Genomic DNA, 19,765 nt, shown 5'->3' on the forward strand with positions numbered 1-19,765 from the left:
AAAATAAGATTTTAATAGAAAAAGTTTCGCAGTTGGAGGGGAAAAATAATATGATAGAAGAGGACAGTTGTATCATTTTTGGTGAATGTTATCTTTAAATCTCCTCTCTCTCATAGAGTATTAAAGAATATCTAGCTTTAAAGACACGGGCATTTTTATCTAGGATTCAGTTGTGTGATATCATTCTTATATGATGTGTATATAAATAATAGACAAAATTCTATGCAATTATCTTCTTTATCTAGATATTGATTTGTATGATGGTAATAAATAATAAAAAGTCAATCTTGTCATTATTTGAGACTAGCTTATAGCCCGGGTAAGGTACGGGAGCTTTTTAATTATTTATAAATTTTTTAAATATATTTTATATGGTGTGAAAAAAAATTTAATTTATAAATAATAAATTAAAATTTTCAATAAAATAAAATTCAAAATTATGATTTGTTTGTAAGTTAAAACTATTGTAAATATACATCACAGCTATTAATGACTTCAAATAAACTATTGTAATCAAGGCATTCCTTTTCTCGTATGTATCATGTCAAATTATTAAATTCTTTCTATCAAATTTTAATATATTTTGAGCAGAATACGTTACGCCAACTCCTATTAGACTATATTTATAAATGTATTTTATATTAGAATTATTATAATATGATTTAAATATTTTTTTAAAAATTTATATGGTTCTAGATTAAAATTGATAAACATAATTTGTTTTGAATTTAAAAAAAGAATCATAAACATGCAATAAGAAGGTAGAATCTATTTTGGATTAAAAAAAAAAATTGTATTCGGACCTCACATAAATCTGACTTATTAATTTTAAAATATATTATAAAAAAATTGTGACAGTGCGATTTATATGATTCTACAAATAGAATTGGAAAGAAATATTTATTTTGAATTAAAAAAATCAGAAACACGTGAAATACAGAATTTGTTTTGGATTCTGAAAATAAATTATAAACATACAAGTAGATATTAGTTGCCTTATTGAACAGAAGTTAATTTTATTTCAATCTAACGGTGCTTATTTGTTGAATATATGATCTAACGGATGATAAATTTTTGGATTATAGAATCATGCGATCAAATTATCTCGTGTATATAATGTAGAATATTACGTAACTTGATGATTGTTAAAATGTGTTTTTTATGTTAGGAAAGAAGCGTGACAAATATATAAATTAATATCATTGAGCAACAATTCACCAACTGAATCTTCTCTCAACATGCATGATTCCTACGTTTGTCACCCGATACAGCGTACTCGCATAGCAGTGTTAACGAGAAATTTTATACCGTATCTGTTTGGCGATGGAGTACATGTGTTTTTTTTTGCAGCAAGTCGGTTTCACTTTCTTGACCTATTTGTGTAAAAGCGTCAAAAGCATTTGTAAAAAGCCAAGAATGCTGGGGTTTTTTAAAAGAATTTTTACTCTTTTAATCACTTATAAGTCTGAATTTATTTCTGATTTTTAATCCACTTCCTTATTTTAAGTAAAAAGCATTTTTTTTAAGTTTATATATATGACCCCATGATATTACTTACGGAAAATGCACTGCATGTTTTTCTAATATAGAAGATTAATATTACTAAAGGAAACTTTTCCAGGACCACAAAATAACCCAATAGATTCACATGACTTACAACTACAGTATATCAATTCTGTGGTCATACCAACAATTTTCCCTTGCTAACAATACACATTTATCAAGTTCAAGTATGGCACGTTTAACCAGTAACCTTCTGGCAATTGTAACGATATCTGTCATCATTTTTTGGCTAATGGAACCTCATGAAGCTTTTAGACTTTTGGACGAAGATGAAAATTTCACGAAAAATACAAAGTTTATTTCGATAAATTGCATTTATTTACAAGCTCTTCAAAAGGGCACGGCTCCGCCTCCCCAACCCAATGGCTGCAGCCATGTTATCGGCAGCAACAACCATTGCAAATTGAACGGCCAAAATTTCACAGGCCACCGCGCCACGGCTCTTCCCCCTCCATTGCTGCGGGTACGCCCGCAGGCCATGACTCCGTTTGGTGTAGCCACCTAGGGGCGCCGTGGCCTAACATTGACATAAGAGGAGGAAACTGTGTGCATTCTCTTCTGATCTTTTTTTTTAGAAATTCTTTGATTGTTTTTCAGTCATTGGTTCATTTACATGCATCTTATCCTTTGACTGATCAGGACATTGTATATCTTCATCGCAGATTAACTTGTATTTTGTATACTTTGAATTAAGATGATAAAATTAATGCTTGTTACTGTAGAAAGTTAAATCCAGCATCACTAAATTAGAAAGAATTTGCAAATGCCAAAATCTACAAAATGTACCTAGTTTATGAGGAATTGAGACTGATGGGCTTATGATCTCTAGGGGTTCTACTTCAAATCTGCTTTTAACATTAATGACCATTGACACATGTTAAAGAAAGGTGGGTCAAAGCCTCAAAGGGAACTGAAGAAAATTCAAGTTTAGGTTTTTCAACAAGTAACCAGATTCTTAGTAATTCCTCAACAAAACAGAAAACTATGTGAAACCTCAGGCTGAGATTTAATGACTTTCATGACAAAATCTCCATATATATATACCCTGAAACTGAATCATTCCCAGCTTCAGCAACTGCAGTCCGCCATACTGATTTATCAACTCATTCGATTTGGCCTTCCTGCCTAGCAAAATGAAGCTGAGAGGTCTTCAGTATAAGTTCCAGAATTATATTATTAGTCTTGTTCTTACCACCATAAATTATTAGTGTTATTCTACAACTACCGGCACTTAAAAGGGACCTAATCTGGTAGGTGTTGGTGGTGGTAAAAATCAGGGCTGTAAACGCCCTACAGGGTTTGTGAACAAGCATGCCATGATGTAGTTTCTGCATTTTTTGTATTTTAAAACTTGTTTTTCCATTTAGTTGTTGCTATACATGTCTATAACATTTATTTCATCCAAATCTATATACACAAAGCTTGATTATTTATGTATACAAAGTTCCAATAAAGCAAAAAATTAGATTGTACACTACACAAGCATTCAGTTCATATATACACGACAAGCATTCAGTTCATATAATATGATGAGGTAATGTTTTTCTTTCCTTTTTGGCTATTAACATTTCCGTATATCGACATATGTTGAGACAGATTATGTACATTTATACTCCCTTGTGAAGATTTGTGAAGGATAAACAAGGAAGCAGAAGACAAGAGAATACATACAGAGTAACTTAATAGATCAAGACCAGTGGCTATGGCCACCATTTTGCTCCTCTCAAACATTTTTACCAGAAGAATCATGACGGTCACATGTCCCACCTTTGTCTTTAATATGTCAAGTGAACTGATTTTCATCCATAGTGGCCTCTCCTACAACAAATTACGGAACTATTTAGTGAGAACTATATTTTACTTGATCTATCAGGCTCAAGTAGGTGCACATTTAAGTCACAAGGGTAATGCAGGTGAAACCTCCTCAATTACACATCTAAGTTCTAGATTAAGCAAAAAGGAACACGAGCAGATAAAAGATGGGGAAAAAAATACCTTCAAAGCAAACATCCCAAATAGAGAAGATCCTTTAAGGGCACGATCATTTGCAGGAGGACCATCATTTGGAATATTACTACCCATACCAAATATTAACATGACAGTACCAGCTAGATAAACATCTGCATTAGGTGGGCAGTCAAACATCATAGTCAGCGTTGATAGGGAAAATATAATTATAAGTTGGTAATATACTTTTTACCAAGTCCAGTAGATTTTAAAGTTTTCTTCATGACTAACAAGTTTTATCAGGAGAACAAGACCAACTGGAAGAGCTCATCATGAGTTACTCCATAAAGACCCATACCAAATATTAACATGACAGTACCAGCTAGATAAACATATGCATTAGGTGGGCAATCAAACATCATAGTCAGCGTTGATGAGGAAAATACAATTATAAGTCGGTAATATACTTTTTACCAAGTCCAGTAAATTTTAAAGTTTTCTTCATGACTTACAAGTTTTATCAGGAAAACAAGAAAAAATGGAAGAGTTCATCATGAGTTACAGAAATTAGGTTACGAAGGTAACACACACACACATATATTGTTGTTTATAGAAACAGAAGCTGATAAACTGATTCTGCGTGCTCTAGCAAACTATATGAAGACCAAAGGGGGAAAATGGCAAATTTAGCACATGAGAACTTAGCAGGAAGAGAATAACATGGTTTACTATAAAAAAAAAAGGAAAAAAAGAAGCTCTAGGACTCCTATACTACTGTATGAAGACCAAAGGGGGAAAATGGCAGGGTCCTGGTTTAAGGTATACTTAGGATTTTACATAAAAATATTTTCTTACATGATTAAAGCCAATGGACAATATTGTTATGCAGTAGTGGCCTAATGTTAATAACTTCTAAGATGAGTTAAACATTCACAGAACTGTTTGAATAATTATGAACGTCCATGAACTTGTGAAGAAGAAAAGACGACAGGAGAATAAGTAGAGCCTCATGAACTCACCAATAGCTTCAACTAAACGGAGAACCATCTATCCAGTATGAATACCTTTAGAACAGCTTGACCAGTAAATTTTGTATGCATCCACAATATAAAGGCAACCCTAAAGATAACTGAAGCTGTCAATGCGACTGAATCTCAATCCAAGCTAGTATAAGATCACAAAAGACGTATACACAGTTATGAACTTAGTATCTTCCACAACAGACTTACACATCACACTATGTAAACACGCTAATGTGTGTGTGGGTGTAAATAAAACAACACTGACAATAGGGGAAAGAGAAGTACAACATCAATCCGATGCTACCAGCTCCAGTGCTTTAGATTTTTTTTAGAATTAGAACACACATGATTTTTTACAGGATTGCAGCGATATCTTTATAAAGTCATTGAGCAAGACTAATACTTTTTACAGGAGTATTACTAACTTGCTGCCCCTGTGAGTTCCTCCCTCTCATTTAGATACTTGACAAGAACACAACAATAAATGAACTTGTTCAATTATAATTCCAGGTATTATAGAAGACGTAACATATGATATTTCATTTCAACGCAGTTCAATTCCACTGCCAGTGATCAAATATCTCATGATCTTCCTTTAAAGAACAACATAGATCAACTTTTAAGAGCCAGGGAATTTAATTGGCAAAGATAAATCTGTGGTGTTACCAGTATTCCAGCAGGTTTGTACTTTAAATGGTGGTAGAGGAAAATAAAACTTTATGCTATTTTACACATTCTCTAAAGACTATAGCATAAAAAACGAGCAGAATGATAATATAGCTAATTCTTTACTTGTGAGTGGGATATACAGGGTATGTTTAGTTTGGTTCAATTGACAGTCAAATTTCTGCGGATCAGATGTAGATCTGGACTGCCTATCTTTTTAACCTGAATTTATAAATTGTAAAATTGCTTTATACCCCTACAAATTTGTCGCTTCCTCAATTTTTACGTCTGGTCGTTTTATCAATTACACCATTGAGTTAAAAAAAATGGCTCCACCAATTTGAGATAGCTTTAAAACATACCTACTGAAACAACATAGCATTACAGTAAAAAAGACAACTCAACTTAGCGTTTCCAGATTAGAACAAGTATAGCAGATCCTAGATCCATTAAAATAATAAAACAATATACTACTCCCTCCGTCCCTCTGGATTCTATACGTTTACTATTTGGCACACACTTTAATGCTTTTATAAAATATGGTTCCGTAACTTATTTTTAAGATTTTCTTTTTCTGAATAAAAATTTAATAGTTAAATTTTTATTTTGAATTTATTTTTTCAGAAAATAAGTTATAGAACAATAGTTTAGAGAAGCATTAAAGTGCGTGCCGTTCCCCCTGCGTATACAACTCAGGGGGGCGGAGGGAGTAATTCTTAAATTGATGAAATACCTGGAATATGCTGAAGAGCCGATTTCTGTGCTCTGGCATCTACACCCACCTACACAGAGTTGGAACACACAATTAGAAAAGCATAATTCTTGTGATTTGGCATCTTAGTGATTTTCTTACACAAATTAGAAAAAAGAAAGAAATAGATACAAATTACCCTCTGTAAAAACCCTTCATATGCTCATCTAGTATCCCAGAAAAGTTGATGCTCAGAATCCCTTCCCCCAAAGAAAGAGCCTCCTCAAAAAGCAACACAAGTAACTCATCCTCTCCATCCACCACAACATCACAAGGCACATGTTTCTGTTACAAAATCACAAACGCATGAAATCAACTGATACAAGTACATGATTAACTTAGTCCTTCATACATACATACATACATACATACATATTCAGTACGTACTAGTTTATTCGTGGTAAATGAAACTTCATGGATGATCAAGTCAAGGGAGTTGAGTACTAGGTAGCGAGTTGGATCAAGTATAGAAAGATGAATCCGTACACTGCCTGTAAAATTAGAAGCTAAAAGATTGGGGTTTAAAGTGTGATCATAGTGTTTTGGTTCAAAGCTATCGAAGATACCATTGTGGAAATGGAAAGGCTTGGAATAGAAGAAAACTCAGATATACATGCCAAATTTGAATCTGCAATGAACAGATGGATGAAATGAGCTCTGAAAACCGTAGATATACAGAAAACTTGAAGCAGCCACAATCTGAAATTTCAGAGGAGATGGGCTTCTGCCAAAAGATACTATGCTTGATCATATATCTGAAACTTCCTCCTATGGGATAAGTAAAAGACGCTATGAGGGGTCTGATATCCAAGTGTTTGGGACGTGGAAAATCACTGATCAAGTAAGTAGCATTAATCTTGCTGTTGGCAAGGGAAAGAAGTCAGTCAATGCACCCAATAAGAAAGAGCATTCAGAAGCAATTAAACAGGATAGAAAATTTATTACTTCAAATTCTCAAGTAGAGAAAGAGTTGAGAGTGGACAACTTTGAGATCTCCAAGAGATCTCCAGCAACATATTAATATGGATTCGAATCCATAATCTTAGACAAATATACCCACATTACAACATTCTCTTCTAGAATCTGTTTACTTAGCGTCAGATTAGCGTCAGATAAGATGTTATCAAAAAGCTGTATACTGTTTGCGCTTGTCCTTGCGTATTTGCTTAATCCAATACCTCTTGTTCATGCACAGGATGATCCACCAAGTCTGTATCATATAGTATGTTGTTCATGTTCTTGGTTAATTACCTGCATCTAGCAGGCACATGCATATTTGTAGTTAATTATGCTTATTTTAAAACTCTGCCGGGTTTTCTAAGCATAGATTGTGGATTGCCAGTATGAGAGCCCTACAATGCCAACAATATTAACAGCCAAAAAGAAAAGTTGTCAAAAGATAGTGAAGTACAAATTTGAACTTGAGGGTAGAAAACATTGGCGACAAGGCTGTTTAATGAAAACGATGCACAGATTCTGCTCTATATACACAGACAAGCAGATAACATGAAGCCCAGATCGGAAAGCCATATACTTGATGTGCTTAATCAAAGGCAACTGATCATTGTATTGACTACATGAACATGAAAGAGATATTAACTGAAACCTTCAACATAAAACATAAAGCATAGAACAAGACTCCAATAAGCAAAACAACAAAGATCTTAACTTCTCAAGTAATCAAGTTATATACTGATGCAACTACAAATAGTTTCAATCTAAGACACCATATACAAACATGCAGTATCAAGCGATATATAGATATATATACACACACACTCACCAAAAGCAAAAGAGAATGATTTGTATTAACAACCATACAAAGTATATATAAGTTACTTGTTCAAAATTACGGATCCAACATATAGTAAAGGGAAGCTTTTCAATTTCTTTTCACCCAATTAGTATTTGATTCTTCACACCCACAAATGTAAATATCACATTAACAATTAACAATAAGAATGCATACTTACAGGAGATAGAAATAAGCGCAACACAAGCCGCTAACACTATTGGATAAACTGCTTAGAAACTCTCTAATCCCATCTTCTGTGCAGCACTGTAAACATCTAGAACCAAAACAAGACCCTTGAATCAAACAAACAAACACCGAAAAATCAACAAATAAATTACAATTTGAACGAAGAAGGTTGCACTAAAAGCGATACTATTAAAGGGAAGCTGAAAGAAGCTGAGGCATCATCCAGAAGTTGTTCGACTTTAATGGAATATTGATGAAGAATATTGAGGACATATCGTCACGGTATGGCCAGAAGTCTGTAACGGAGTCGGAAGAGAGCGGCAGTGCAAGAAGGAAGAGAATATCAGAGCAGGCGTAAGAGTGTCAGAAAGAATTGGCCGCTTGCAGTTGGAGATACAGAGAATACTGTTTGAATTACTAAAGCTAGATGATGGTAAAGAAAGCAAAGGAAACATTAACTAACCTAACTCACAGGAGAGGGGAATGCTATCAACAGACAAAAAGGTAAAATGTAATTGCTTAACGTCGTAGCAAAGGACACTGATTAATTCTTTTGCATTAAAAAAGCAAAAATTATATGAAAGTCCCATGACTGCCTTCAATAAATCACCAAAATTCAACAAAAAAATCTAACAAGGAACATTTAAATATAGATATGCCAAAAGAGAACATGGGTTCATAAACTTTACAAATATTCACCAAATGAGGTACTAGTTTCTCAAAAATAGCATATTAAAACTACCAACCCACCCAGAACTTGATAGATTCACTAATATTGCACTACATGTCTGAACATTACATAGGTTCACTACACATGTCTAATATTATATTCATGACTCCAAAAGAAAGCTAGACCAATTCCAGCTAGCAAATTCCTGCAAAAAAAATAAATAAAAACCTTTAAATATTGTGCTACGATAAAGTGAGACATTCTTTTACCAGACATATCAAAATAAGTCAATTGCAATAATGAAACAAACTCTAAAATTGCAACTGGAGCAAAAAGATAAAATCCGCATAAATTCTCCAAAAATTGTGTTTAAGTACTATTGATTGTGTTTGCTTTCTAGCCAAACTTTGTAGTTCGCTCAAATGCTTTTTAGATATTGAACTTGTGAAATGCTTTTTAGATATTGAACTTGCTCAAAGCTAGCCTTCTGATGAACAACATAGCTAGCCATTGATGTTAAAAACATTGATGTTAAAACCAGTTAACCTCAATAAAATTTGATATTAACCTAAGTATGTCTAATATTCATATGAAAAGGTCAAGCATGACGTCCAAATGCAGATATATTGAGGCTGAGGATTTACACTTGACCAGGCCAGTCACTGTTTGTTGCTAGGATAATTTTTGAAGCCCAGATGAAGGAATTGAAGTACACGAACTTATTTACTTGTTGAATCAGAATTACAAAAGTGGCACTAAAACACTTATACTCATGTATACATAGTAACACATGCCAGAGTCGGGAAAAACAGATGTTAAAACTGATTAATATTTTCCACATTAGATACTATTTATCATAACTCAAAATTAAATTAAGAGACCTGACCTGGATTAGCCCTCACTAATATAGGAGATGAGGTGGGGTAGGTGCCTTCTTTTCCATAACCTTTTGAATAAAGGGAGCTTTCTCATGTTGACTCATCTGGTCCCATTCAGATTGCCCAGCAGTGTACCATTCGAATTCTCTAGCATAGTTGACCTTAGGTGGTAGGGATCTATCATATGGCATGAATGGATGTCGGATCTTATAGTCCTCGGACATGAAGATTCTCAAAGCTTCAATGTCTATGGTCACGGGTCCCAAATGGCCACCATCAGACTTGTTCTTGTTTTTCCTAATTCGCTTGAATGCTTGGCTATTAACATCAATCTGGGTACTAGTTTCCCCCGTCATGGATTCTTTCTTAGTCATTGATCTTGTTTTTACCATGATGTTCCTGAAATATCAGGGCTTGAGTAAATTAATAAAAGACCATGTGATAACCATAACCATCAGTACTTCTAAACTCTGATGATTAAACATGATTAACATATTATTTTCAAAAAAAAAACATGATTAACATTTATAAATAATAGAGAAACCATCAAATATAACAGCCAAATAAATAAAATACATACAGTGATGGATGAATGCTTTTGAATCCTACTCTGTGCACTCGTCTTGCCCCGCACCTAATTTGAATTTCTACTCTAACCTAATTTAACTTTCTGTTGTTTTGTTTGAAGTTCGTTCAATTTTTGGGCCTTCTTTGCTTTTGGGCCTTCCACCCAATTTTTTGATATTTATCATACCGTTACGTGTACCCTTGCCTGATTTCTATTTTTAAATTCTGCTGTTGCACAGTTTCCCTTCTAACCTGATTAGCTTTTGACCGTCTAAATGATTTTTATTTTTAATTTATCAGTTATTATAATTATAATATCTTACTTTACATGTTTCAAAAAAAACTGAAAAAAACAAAACATATTTCAGTTTTCCATATTGTAATAATAATTTTTATTTTTAATATGATAAATTATAATCTATTTATCTATTTTTATCAAATTCTTTACATTTGTATTGAGCACCCAAGTTGAGAAAGATATATAAAATATTTTGAAAAAATAAAAAAAATGATAAAGTGTTGACTGACATTTCAAAAGGTCTATGAAAATAATGGGTGTGATAAGTTTTATATTATAAATGTTTATTGATTTTAGAGAATTTTTGGGATATCTAAGTCTAAACAAAACCACTCTTGACAAAAACACTTTGGCAATGTACAAACAACGGTTTTAGCCCTATAATTACTTCTCACATTCTTGCATAACCATTGTCCACTGTTTAGCAAAACAGCACTTCTAATCTCTGTCGATTAAACATGATTAACATATCTATATCCTATATAGTCCTAATTTGTGATTAAACACACTACGGTCAAAATTACTAGTATATAGATAATAGAGAAACCATCAAATGAATAAAATACATACACAGATGGATGGATGATTTTGAATCCTGCTCTATTTAAAATTTTAACTTTGAGCTCTTTTGTTTTAAGTTTAATTTTTGAGCCTTTCTTTGCTTTTGGGCCTTCCACCGGTATTTATCATACGGTTATAACCTTCCTGATTTTTATCTTTAAATTATGTTGTTGCACACTAGAAAGCCTAATTTCCCTTCTAACCTACCTAGCTTTGACCCACGTGGGTTTAAATAATTTTTACTTTTGATTTATTAGTTGTTATAATTACAATATGTCACCTCATGTTTCAAAAAAATTGAGAAAAACAAACACATATTAGTTTTCCATATTGTAAGAATTATTTTTATTTTTAATATGATAATTATAATCTATTTATCTATTCTTATCAAATTCTTTACATTTTTATTGAGCACTCAAGTTGGGAAAAATATATAAAATATTTTGAAAAAATAAAAAAAATTGTGAAGTGTTGGAAGTCATTAATTAATATGTAATTTACAGACAACAGTGAAATCCAAGTATGATCTGAGGCGCTTCATTAATTCTTTTTGAGTTTCACTATGATCAAAAGTAGCAACGCAACTAGAACTTCTTCTCGCAATAATATGTATCTAAATGACTTTCTCCAGCCACAGGTTCCAAGCCCAACTTCTTGTGCATCATAAGAACACCCACTAACTTCCCAGCATGAACAGGATATATATTACTCCCTCCGTTCCCGTGGTTGTTTCCGTTCCCTGTTTACACGTATTTTGATACTCTTATAAAGTGTAGTTTGATAATTCGTTTTTTTAATTATTTTTTTTAAATAAAAATTTAAACATCATATTTTTATTCAGTGAAAAAAATTTAAAAAATATAATATGGAACAATACTTTAGATAAGTGTTGAAAAACATGACAAAAAATAATGTAAAGAAATGAGAGGACAGATGGATCTTTTCAGGCTATGTTTATATTTAAACATAACAGACCAACCAGCTCAAACTCAATGACTTGTCTATAGGCCAAAAGCATTAAGACATTCTTACTGTGCACAGAAGAGAATCAATTCAATAAAGAATTGTTTCAAGTCCGCCATTAAATCAAGGATAACTTCACTTGAGACTGTTGCTATAGCATAACATATCTGACATGTTACAAGCAAAAGTTATGTCACTCACCATAATCTGATCATGCATATTTTTAAGATTTCCAGAGAAGAAAGCTATACATCAATTAATCTTGACACAACAATATATTCTAGCTCCTTCCTGTAGACGTTCAATAAGGAGAGCAGATTAGATAATGGCAATCCGCAAGCCTCACGAAGAGCATATGTATCATCCAAAATGCCTGGAACAAAAACGTTAACGGAGAGGTGATTATATGAAGTTAATGAAATGATTGTGAAGTATAGCACTGCTGTGACCCAAGAAATTAAGAATTTCAAGAAAGTAAATCAAACTGTTACACGCACCAAATTTATCTGCTGCTGTCAAGGAGTTCTCCTTTATAGCTTTCTTCAAATGAGTTGCTATTTTATCATCATACTTTACCCTATAAAAACCAGTCTGCCCAACATTTACTTTGATTACCGAGTTTTTAAGAATCTCTTCTTCATTCATCTCAGTTGAGCTTGAACTTCCAACAACAGATGCTTGCAACTGGGACAGGGTTAAAACTTCTTAATTTCGTGTCTAGAAGGAAACTTCTTTTATGGTTTAAACCAAGTGGGAAAGTTATCGGAATGACCCACAACCCATCACCATGCCTACCAGAGGATAAAAATTGTGCCTGCAATTTGAAAAGATGGAAAAGTAAAAAAAATAATTTATGCAGATGACACTGGTGCCTTGATCAATTACGGTCATTGTCATAAATGCTTCTCGATAATAATAGGACCTGCTCAAACTCTAAACTAGAATCATTGATTTTAATAGAGACGCATGGATAGCCCTTCTGCTTTGTCCATGTATTCATGAATTTGTTCACATCAATTCCAGATTCTTCTGAAAGAACGCTCCATAAATCTTCTGTCTTCGCATTTTTGCTGGCATATCTCTTTATACATGAACCTAATGACTTCTGACTTGTAGCAAAGAAACTGCCCAGTTAGAGACATGGCCATCTATACAACCATAGCAATATGACTAAGCAAAGTTTGACAAGAAACATTTACCTACAAGTCTGTTGTATATTTTCTTTAGGTTTACTAAATTTAGTCATTAAATTTTAATGTCAAGTAGAGAAATTTGACATATAGATGACTTATGTAGCAAAAACATACAGGGGAAGGGGGAAGAGAGAATGTTTGAAATTTTAGCAATAAGAGTGTACCCTTAGTCTTTTTGATATGTACTATGTGTACTCTGGTAGATTAACACAATTCTGCTTAAATATGTAATTCTTCTAAAATGTAACACTGTAAGGTTCCCTTTTAGCAAAAAAAACTTTATAAGGTTCCATGTAAAATAGAGATTAGAAATGAACAGACTTAAACACGAAAACAAGGTGGGGACTGTAAATATGTATTGTATGCAATAGCTTTATAATTTATCGACAACATAAACACACAGTAGCTATTATAAGAACGCCACTGCTGAACTAGTTCAGTATACTCACCTGGAAAATATCAGAACCAAGATAATCCTCCAACATCCATATGACAGATGATCCTTTTTTGTAACTTATAGCATCAAAAGTCTCATCAACTGCACGAGCAGTGTGTACCTCCACCTATAACAATATGCTCATCAACAAGTACCGGAGCACATTTAGTTGTTTAAGTACTTGGAAGTCGAAACATTAATACGTTTGTCCTTTCGAGGCTTAGTCTTATATAAATCAAATGTAAAACTATGTGCTATAACAGAGTGTTTTTAAACCTCTACTGGATGTGAGGTTTCCAGTGCATCCATCCGCAGTCCACCAGTAGTTGTATCAAGGAATTGAGTCCAAATCCTCCACTCAGGATATATGATGTCAGTTGCTAAATAACTTATCTGGATATATCAAAACCTAACGAACATCAGACCAATAAGAAGGCTGGAATGAGCAGAAATATGTAACTTCACAGATTATTAATTACCCATGTGGCAAAACCTTCATTAAGCCATAGATGAGTCCACCATCCCATCGTTACCAAGTTACCAAACCACTGATGGGCAACTTCATGGGTTACAACAATTGCAAGCTGGCAAAAGAAATGATTCTACCACATAAATGACAAGTTTGTATAACTATCAGTTTTGCAAATTTTATTATATAATTTTATTATATAATTATGACCACATTAGGATTGACAAGAACAGAAGTGGCAAGGAACATTTAATATATTAATAAATATTATTTAGTGTTAATCTTCTTAATAATAGCTGTCATAAAATAAAAACAAGGGAAGAAACCATTGGACGGGCAATTATGTTACAAGTTGTACCTACAACCTACCCTTTGTGTGTTAGCTGCTGAGGAATGCAAATCATCATGCAAAAGCTCAGTCTCACGATAGACAATCAACCCATAATTCTCCATGGCTCCAGCAGAAAAATCAGGAACAGCAACCATATCCAGCTTAGGAAGCGAGTAAGGCACCGAGCAGTAGCTAGAGCATTCAAGCGAGCAGAGATTCAGCCCAATATCTAGACAGAGTACTGAAAACTACAGTTTCCACTACAATGAATTGACAACTACTTCTTTCTATTTGTTCTTCATAAACTTCCATAGAAATGGACTCAGAAGTCACTACTAGTATACATAAGAGTCCAGAAATTTAATAACAGGTCTAGTATAACTATACAACTGTTCTCTGCAGAACTTCATGCCCTTACTAGAGCACTTTCTGGACTGGAAGACAAGATTTCTACATCATATTAGGGTTTTTCAAGTCAGACAGTAAAATTAAGTTTTTGGTACAAGTTATACTCTTATAGGCAGAAAGATTGAAGGAATTCTAGTCGGTCACTGGATTGTTGCTGTTTTACATCGTAAAAATTGTTTTTTGTCATGTGCACTGGTAGTTCCAACATCGTAATGTCAGATTTATCAGTTATCATAGAAGATTAAGTGAAAGAAAACAACTTACTTTTTGTATATGTCGAGTGCTTTAACAGCAATATTAAGAGCTAACTTTCCCTTTTCACTTTTCCCAACAGGACAGTATGCACGGACAACAATACCTGCCCAAACAATCATTAATATCCCCATGATTTAATAATCCTGCCCAAACAACAATCACTAATATAACTTGAAAAGATATTCAAGAGTTGCATGCAAACCGTCAGATGTTTTATCTTCAATGTAATCGAACAAACCAATTACAACAGCTACCAAATATGTTGACACTATCGGTGATTCCTCAAACTGTACGCTCTCCAAGATTCCATCGGAATTTTCTTGACAAACTGGCATGTTAGACAATACTGTCAATTCAGATGGTACAACACCGACTGTAATCTTGAGGGTAAGTTAAATATCAGAAGTCAGAACTATATTAAGAATAAAAGTAGTTTATAAGAATGATATGAAATTATCTAAGCACTCGAAACAAGTAAAACAGTAACTGATTTAACAACTGAAGTCACATGTACCTTTAAAGCAGGTTCATCCCAACAGGGAAAACATTTGCGTGCATCCACAGCTTCGAATTGTGTCACTGCCATATTCTTCTTCACTCCTCCATCTACATAGGTCCTGTATGATGATAATAGTCAATACAGATCAAACCATAAAGGCTGTCCACAAAATTCATTAAATCAAGCCTTTTTTTACAGTTTTCATGTACTAGTACTCATGTAAATGCACACTATCAATACACAGCAATATAATGACAGAAGTCTCAGCAGAGTAAGTTCACGACTGATAAGAGTTTATATGGGTTCCTTCGCCTCTTTCATCTTTCTGTATGGTACGTACTTGCGTGTTTCTCAGCAAATCAGATGCACATTTCTTAAAGGCAAGGGCCGCCACAAATTTACCAATAATAAACCTAATAATAGGGTGCCTTATAATATACAATCTGTGAACATATTCACCAAATGAACAAGGAAAATAAGAAAGAAACAGATACAACTTACCCTCTGTAAAAACCCTTCATATGCTCATCTAGTATCCCAGAAAAGTTGATGCTCAGAATCCCTTCCCCCAAAGAAAGAGCCTCCTCAAACAGCAACACAAGTAACTCATCCTCTCCATCCACCACAACATCACAAGGCACATGTTTCTGTTACAAAATCACAAACGCATGAAATCAACTGATACAAGTACATGATTAACTTAGTCCTTCATACATACATACATATTCAGTACATACTAGTTTATTCGTGGTAAATGAAACTTCATGGATGATCAAGTCAAGGGGGTTGAGTACTAGGTAGCGAGTTGGATCAAGTATAGAAAGATGAATCCGTACACTGCCTGTAAAATTAGAAGCTAAAAGATTGGGGTTTAAAGTGAGATCATAGTGTTTTGGTTCAAAGCTATCGAAGATACCATTGTGGAAATGGAAAGGCTTGGAATAGAAGAAAACTCAGATATACATGCCAAATTTGAATCTGCAATGAAACAGATGGATGAAATGAGCTCTGAAAACCGTAGATATACAGAAAACTTGAAGCAGCCACAATCTGAAATTTCAGAGGAGATGGGCTTCTGCCAAAAGATACTATGCTTGATCATATATCTGAAACTTCCTCCTATGGGATAAGTAAAAGACGCTATGAGGGGTCTGATATCCAAGTGTTTGGGACGTGGAAAATCACTGATCAAGTAAGTAGCATTAATCTTGCTGTCGGCAAGGGAAAGAAGTCAGTCAATGCACCCAATAAGAAATAGCATTCAGAAGCAATTAAACAGGATAGAAAATTTATTACTTCAAATTCTCAAGTAGAGAAAGAGTTGAGAGTGGACAACTTTGAGATCTCCAAGAGATCTCCAGCAACATATTAATATGGATTCGAATCCATAATCTTAGACAAATATACCCACATTACAACATTCTCTTCTAGAATCTGTTTACTTAGCGTCAGATAAGATGTTATCAAAAAGCTGTATACTGTTTGCGCTTGTCCTTGCGTATTTGCTTAATCCAATACCTCTTGTTCATGCACAGGATGATCCACCAAGTCTGTATCATATAGTATGTTGTTCATGTTCTTGGTTAATTACCTGCATCTAGCAGGCACATGCATATTTGTAGTTAATTATGCTTATTTTAAAACTCTGCCGGGTTTTCTAAGCATAGATTGTGGATTGCCAGTATGAGAGCCCTACAATGCCAACAATATTAACAGCCAAAAAGAAAAGTTGTCAAAAGATAGTGAAGTACAAATTTGAACTTGAGGGTAGAAAACATTGGCGACAAGGCTGTTTAATGAAAACGATGCACAGATTCTGCTCTATATACACAGACAAGCAGATAACATGAAGCCCAGATCGGAAAGCCATATACTTGATGTGCTTAATCAAAGGCAACTGATCATTGTATTGACTACATGAACATGAAAGAGATATTAACTGAAACCTTCAACATAAAACATAAAGCATAGAACAAGACTCCAATAAGCAAAACAACAAAGATCTTAACTTCTCAAGTAATCAAGTTATATACTGATGCAACTACAAATAGTTTCAATCTAAGACACCATATACAAACATGCAGTATCAAGCGATATATAGATATATATACACACACACTCACCAAAAGCAAAAGAGAATGATTTGTATTAACAACCATACAAAGTATATATAAGTTACTTGTTCAAAATTACGGATCCAACATATAGTAAAAGGAAGCTTTTCAATTTCTTTTCACCCAATTAGTATTTGATTCTTCACACCCACAAATGTAAATATCACATTAACAATTAACAATAAGAATGCATACTTACAGGAGATAGAAATAAGCGCAACACAAGCCGCTAACACTATTGGATAAACTGCTTAGAAACTCTCTAATCCCATCTTCTGTGCAGCACTGTAAACATCTAGAACCAAAACAAGACCCTTGAATCAAACAAACAAACACCGAAAAATCAACAAATAAATTACAATTTGAACGAAGAAGGTTGCACTAAAAGCGATACTATTAAAGGGAAGCTGAAAGAAGCTGAGGCATCATCCAGAAGTTGTTCGACTTTAATGGAATATTGATGAAGAATATTGAGGACATATCGTCACGGTATGGCCAGAAGTCTGTAACGGAGTCGGAAGAGAGCGGCAGTGCAAGAAGGAAGAGAATATCAGAGCAGGCGTAAGAGTGTCAGAAAGAATTGGCCGCTTGCAGTTGGAGATACAGAGAATACTGTTTGAATTACTAAAGCTAGATGATGGTAAAGAAAGCAAAGGAAACATTAACTAACCTAACTCACAGGAGAGGGGAATGCTATCAACAGACAAAAAGGTAAAATGTAATTGCTTAACGTCGTAGCAAAGGACACTGATTAATTCTTTTGCATTAAAAAAGCAAAAATTATATGAAAGTCCCATGACTGCCTTCAATAAATCACCAAAATTCAACAAAAAAATCTAACAAGGAACATTTAAATATAGATATGCCAAAAGAGAACATGGGTTCATAAACTTTACAAATATTCACCAAATGAGGTACTAGTTTCTCAAAAATAGCATATTAAAACTACCAACCCACCCAGAACTTGATAGATTCACTAATATTGCACTACATGTCTGAACATTACATAGGTTCACTACACATGTCTAATATTATATTCATGACTCCAAAAGAAAGCTAGACCAATTCCAGCTAGCAAATTCCTGCAAAAAAAATAAATAAAAACCTTTAAATATTGTGCTACGATAAAGTGAGACATTCTTTTACCAGACATATCAAAATAAGTCAATTGCAATAATGAAACAAACTCTAAAATTGCAACTGGAGCAAAAAGATAAAATCCGCATAAATTCTCCAAAAATTGTGTTTAAGTACTATTGATTGTGTTTGCTTTCTAGCCAAACTTTGTAGTTCGCTCAAATGCTTTTTAGATATTGAACTTGTGAAATGCTTTTTAGATATTGAACTTGCTCAAAGCTAGCCTTCTGATGAACAACATAGCTAGCCATTGATGTTAAAAACATTGATGTTAAAACCAGTTAACCTCAATAAAATTTGATATTAACCTAAGTATGTCTAATATTCATATGAAAAGGTCAAGCATGACGTCCAAATGCAGATATATTGAGGCTGAGGATTTACACTTGACCAGGCCAGTCACTGTTTGTTGCTAGGATAATTTTTGAAGCCCAGATGAAGGAATTGAAGTACACGAACTTATTTACTTGTTGAATCAGAATTACAAAAGTGGCACTAAAACACTTATACTCATGTATACATAGTAACACATGCCAGAGTCGGGAAAAACAGATGTTAAAACTGATTAATATTTTCCACATTAGATACTATTTATCATAACTCAAAATTAAATTAAGAGACCTGACCTGGATTAGCCCTCACTAATATAGGAGATGAGGTGGGGTAGGTGCCTTCTTTTCCATAACCTTTTGAATAAAGGGAGCTTTCTCATGTTGACTCATCTGGTCCCATTCAGATTGCCCAGCAGTGTACCATTCGAATTCTCTAGCATAGTTGACCTTAGGTGGTAGGGATCTATCATATGGCATGAATGGATGTCGGATCTTATAGTCCTCGGACATGAAGATTCTCAAAGCTTCAATGTCTATGGTCACGGGTCCCAAATGGCCACCATCAGACTTGTTCTTGTTTTTCCTAATTCGCTTGAATGCTTGGCTATTAACATCAATCTGGGTACTAGTTTCCCCCGTCATGGATTCTTTCTTAGTCATTGATCTTGTTTTTACCATGATGTTCCTGAAATATCAGGGCTTGAGTAAATTAATAAAAGACCAT

General features: G+C 33.9%; 1 protein-coding gene and 1 pseudogene across 4 annotated transcripts; both read right to left on the minus strand.

Annotated features, from left to right (window-relative positions):
• Positions 1-1,840: 1,840 nt before the first annotated feature.
• On the minus strand, positions 1,841-10,222 carry LOC108206535 (uncharacterized). 4 transcript variants are annotated; one of them, XM_064087774.1, is made up of 9 exons: positions 10,059-10,222; positions 9,487-9,877; positions 6,337-8,805; positions 6,089-6,234; positions 5,932-5,980; positions 4,530-4,629; positions 3,559-3,683; positions 3,235-3,381; positions 1,841-2,702 (listed from the first exon to the last, which is right to left on the minus strand). In XM_064087774.1, the coding sequence occupies exons 6-9, from the start codon at positions 4,555-4,557 to the stop codon at positions 2,667-2,669; spliced, it is 336 nt and encodes a 111-aa protein (XP_063943844.1). In that variant the 5' UTR covers positions 4,558-4,629; positions 5,932-5,980; positions 6,089-6,234; positions 6,337-8,805; positions 9,487-9,877; positions 10,059-10,222; the 3' UTR covers positions 1,841-2,666. The 4 variants fall into 4 exon arrangements, with proteins under 4 accessions (XP_063943844.1, XP_063943841.1, XP_017232352.1 ...); XM_064087771.1 differs by lacking the exon at positions 1,841-2,702 and having other exon boundaries at positions 2,990-3,381; XM_017376863.2 differs by lacking the exons at positions 1,841-2,702; positions 6,337-8,805; positions 9,487-9,877; positions 10,059-10,222 and having other exon boundaries at positions 2,990-3,381; positions 6,089-6,318.
• Positions 10,223-11,887: 1,665 nt separating this feature from the next.
• Positions 11,888-19,719, minus strand: LOC108207633 (aminopeptidase M1-like; annotated as a pseudogene).
• Between the last annotated feature and the right edge of the window lie 46 nt (positions 19,720-19,765).

The sequence above is a fragment of the Daucus carota genome, chromosome 2 (genome assembly GCF_001625215.2).
Source record: "Daucus carota subsp. sativus chromosome 2, DH1 v3.0, whole genome shotgun sequence".
NCBI lineage: Eukaryota > Viridiplantae > Streptophyta > Magnoliopsida > Apiales > Apiaceae > Daucus > Daucus carota.

What these genes read in the sequence shown, in the direction of transcription:
- LOC108206535 (XM_064087771.1), bottom strand. Translation starts at nt 4,557, where the DNA reads ATGGTTCTCCGTTTAGTTGAAGCTATTG. An exon ending in CCGTTTAGTTGAAGCTATTG is followed by an intron (nt 3,684 to 4,529) that starts GTGAGTTCATGA and finishes CACCTAATGCAG; the next exon opens with ATGTTTATCTAGCTGGTACT. An exon ending in TTGGGATGTTTGCTTTGAAG is followed by an intron (nt 3,382 to 3,558) that starts GTATTTTTTTCC and finishes AATTTGTTGTAG; the next exon opens with GAGAGGCCACTATGGATGAA.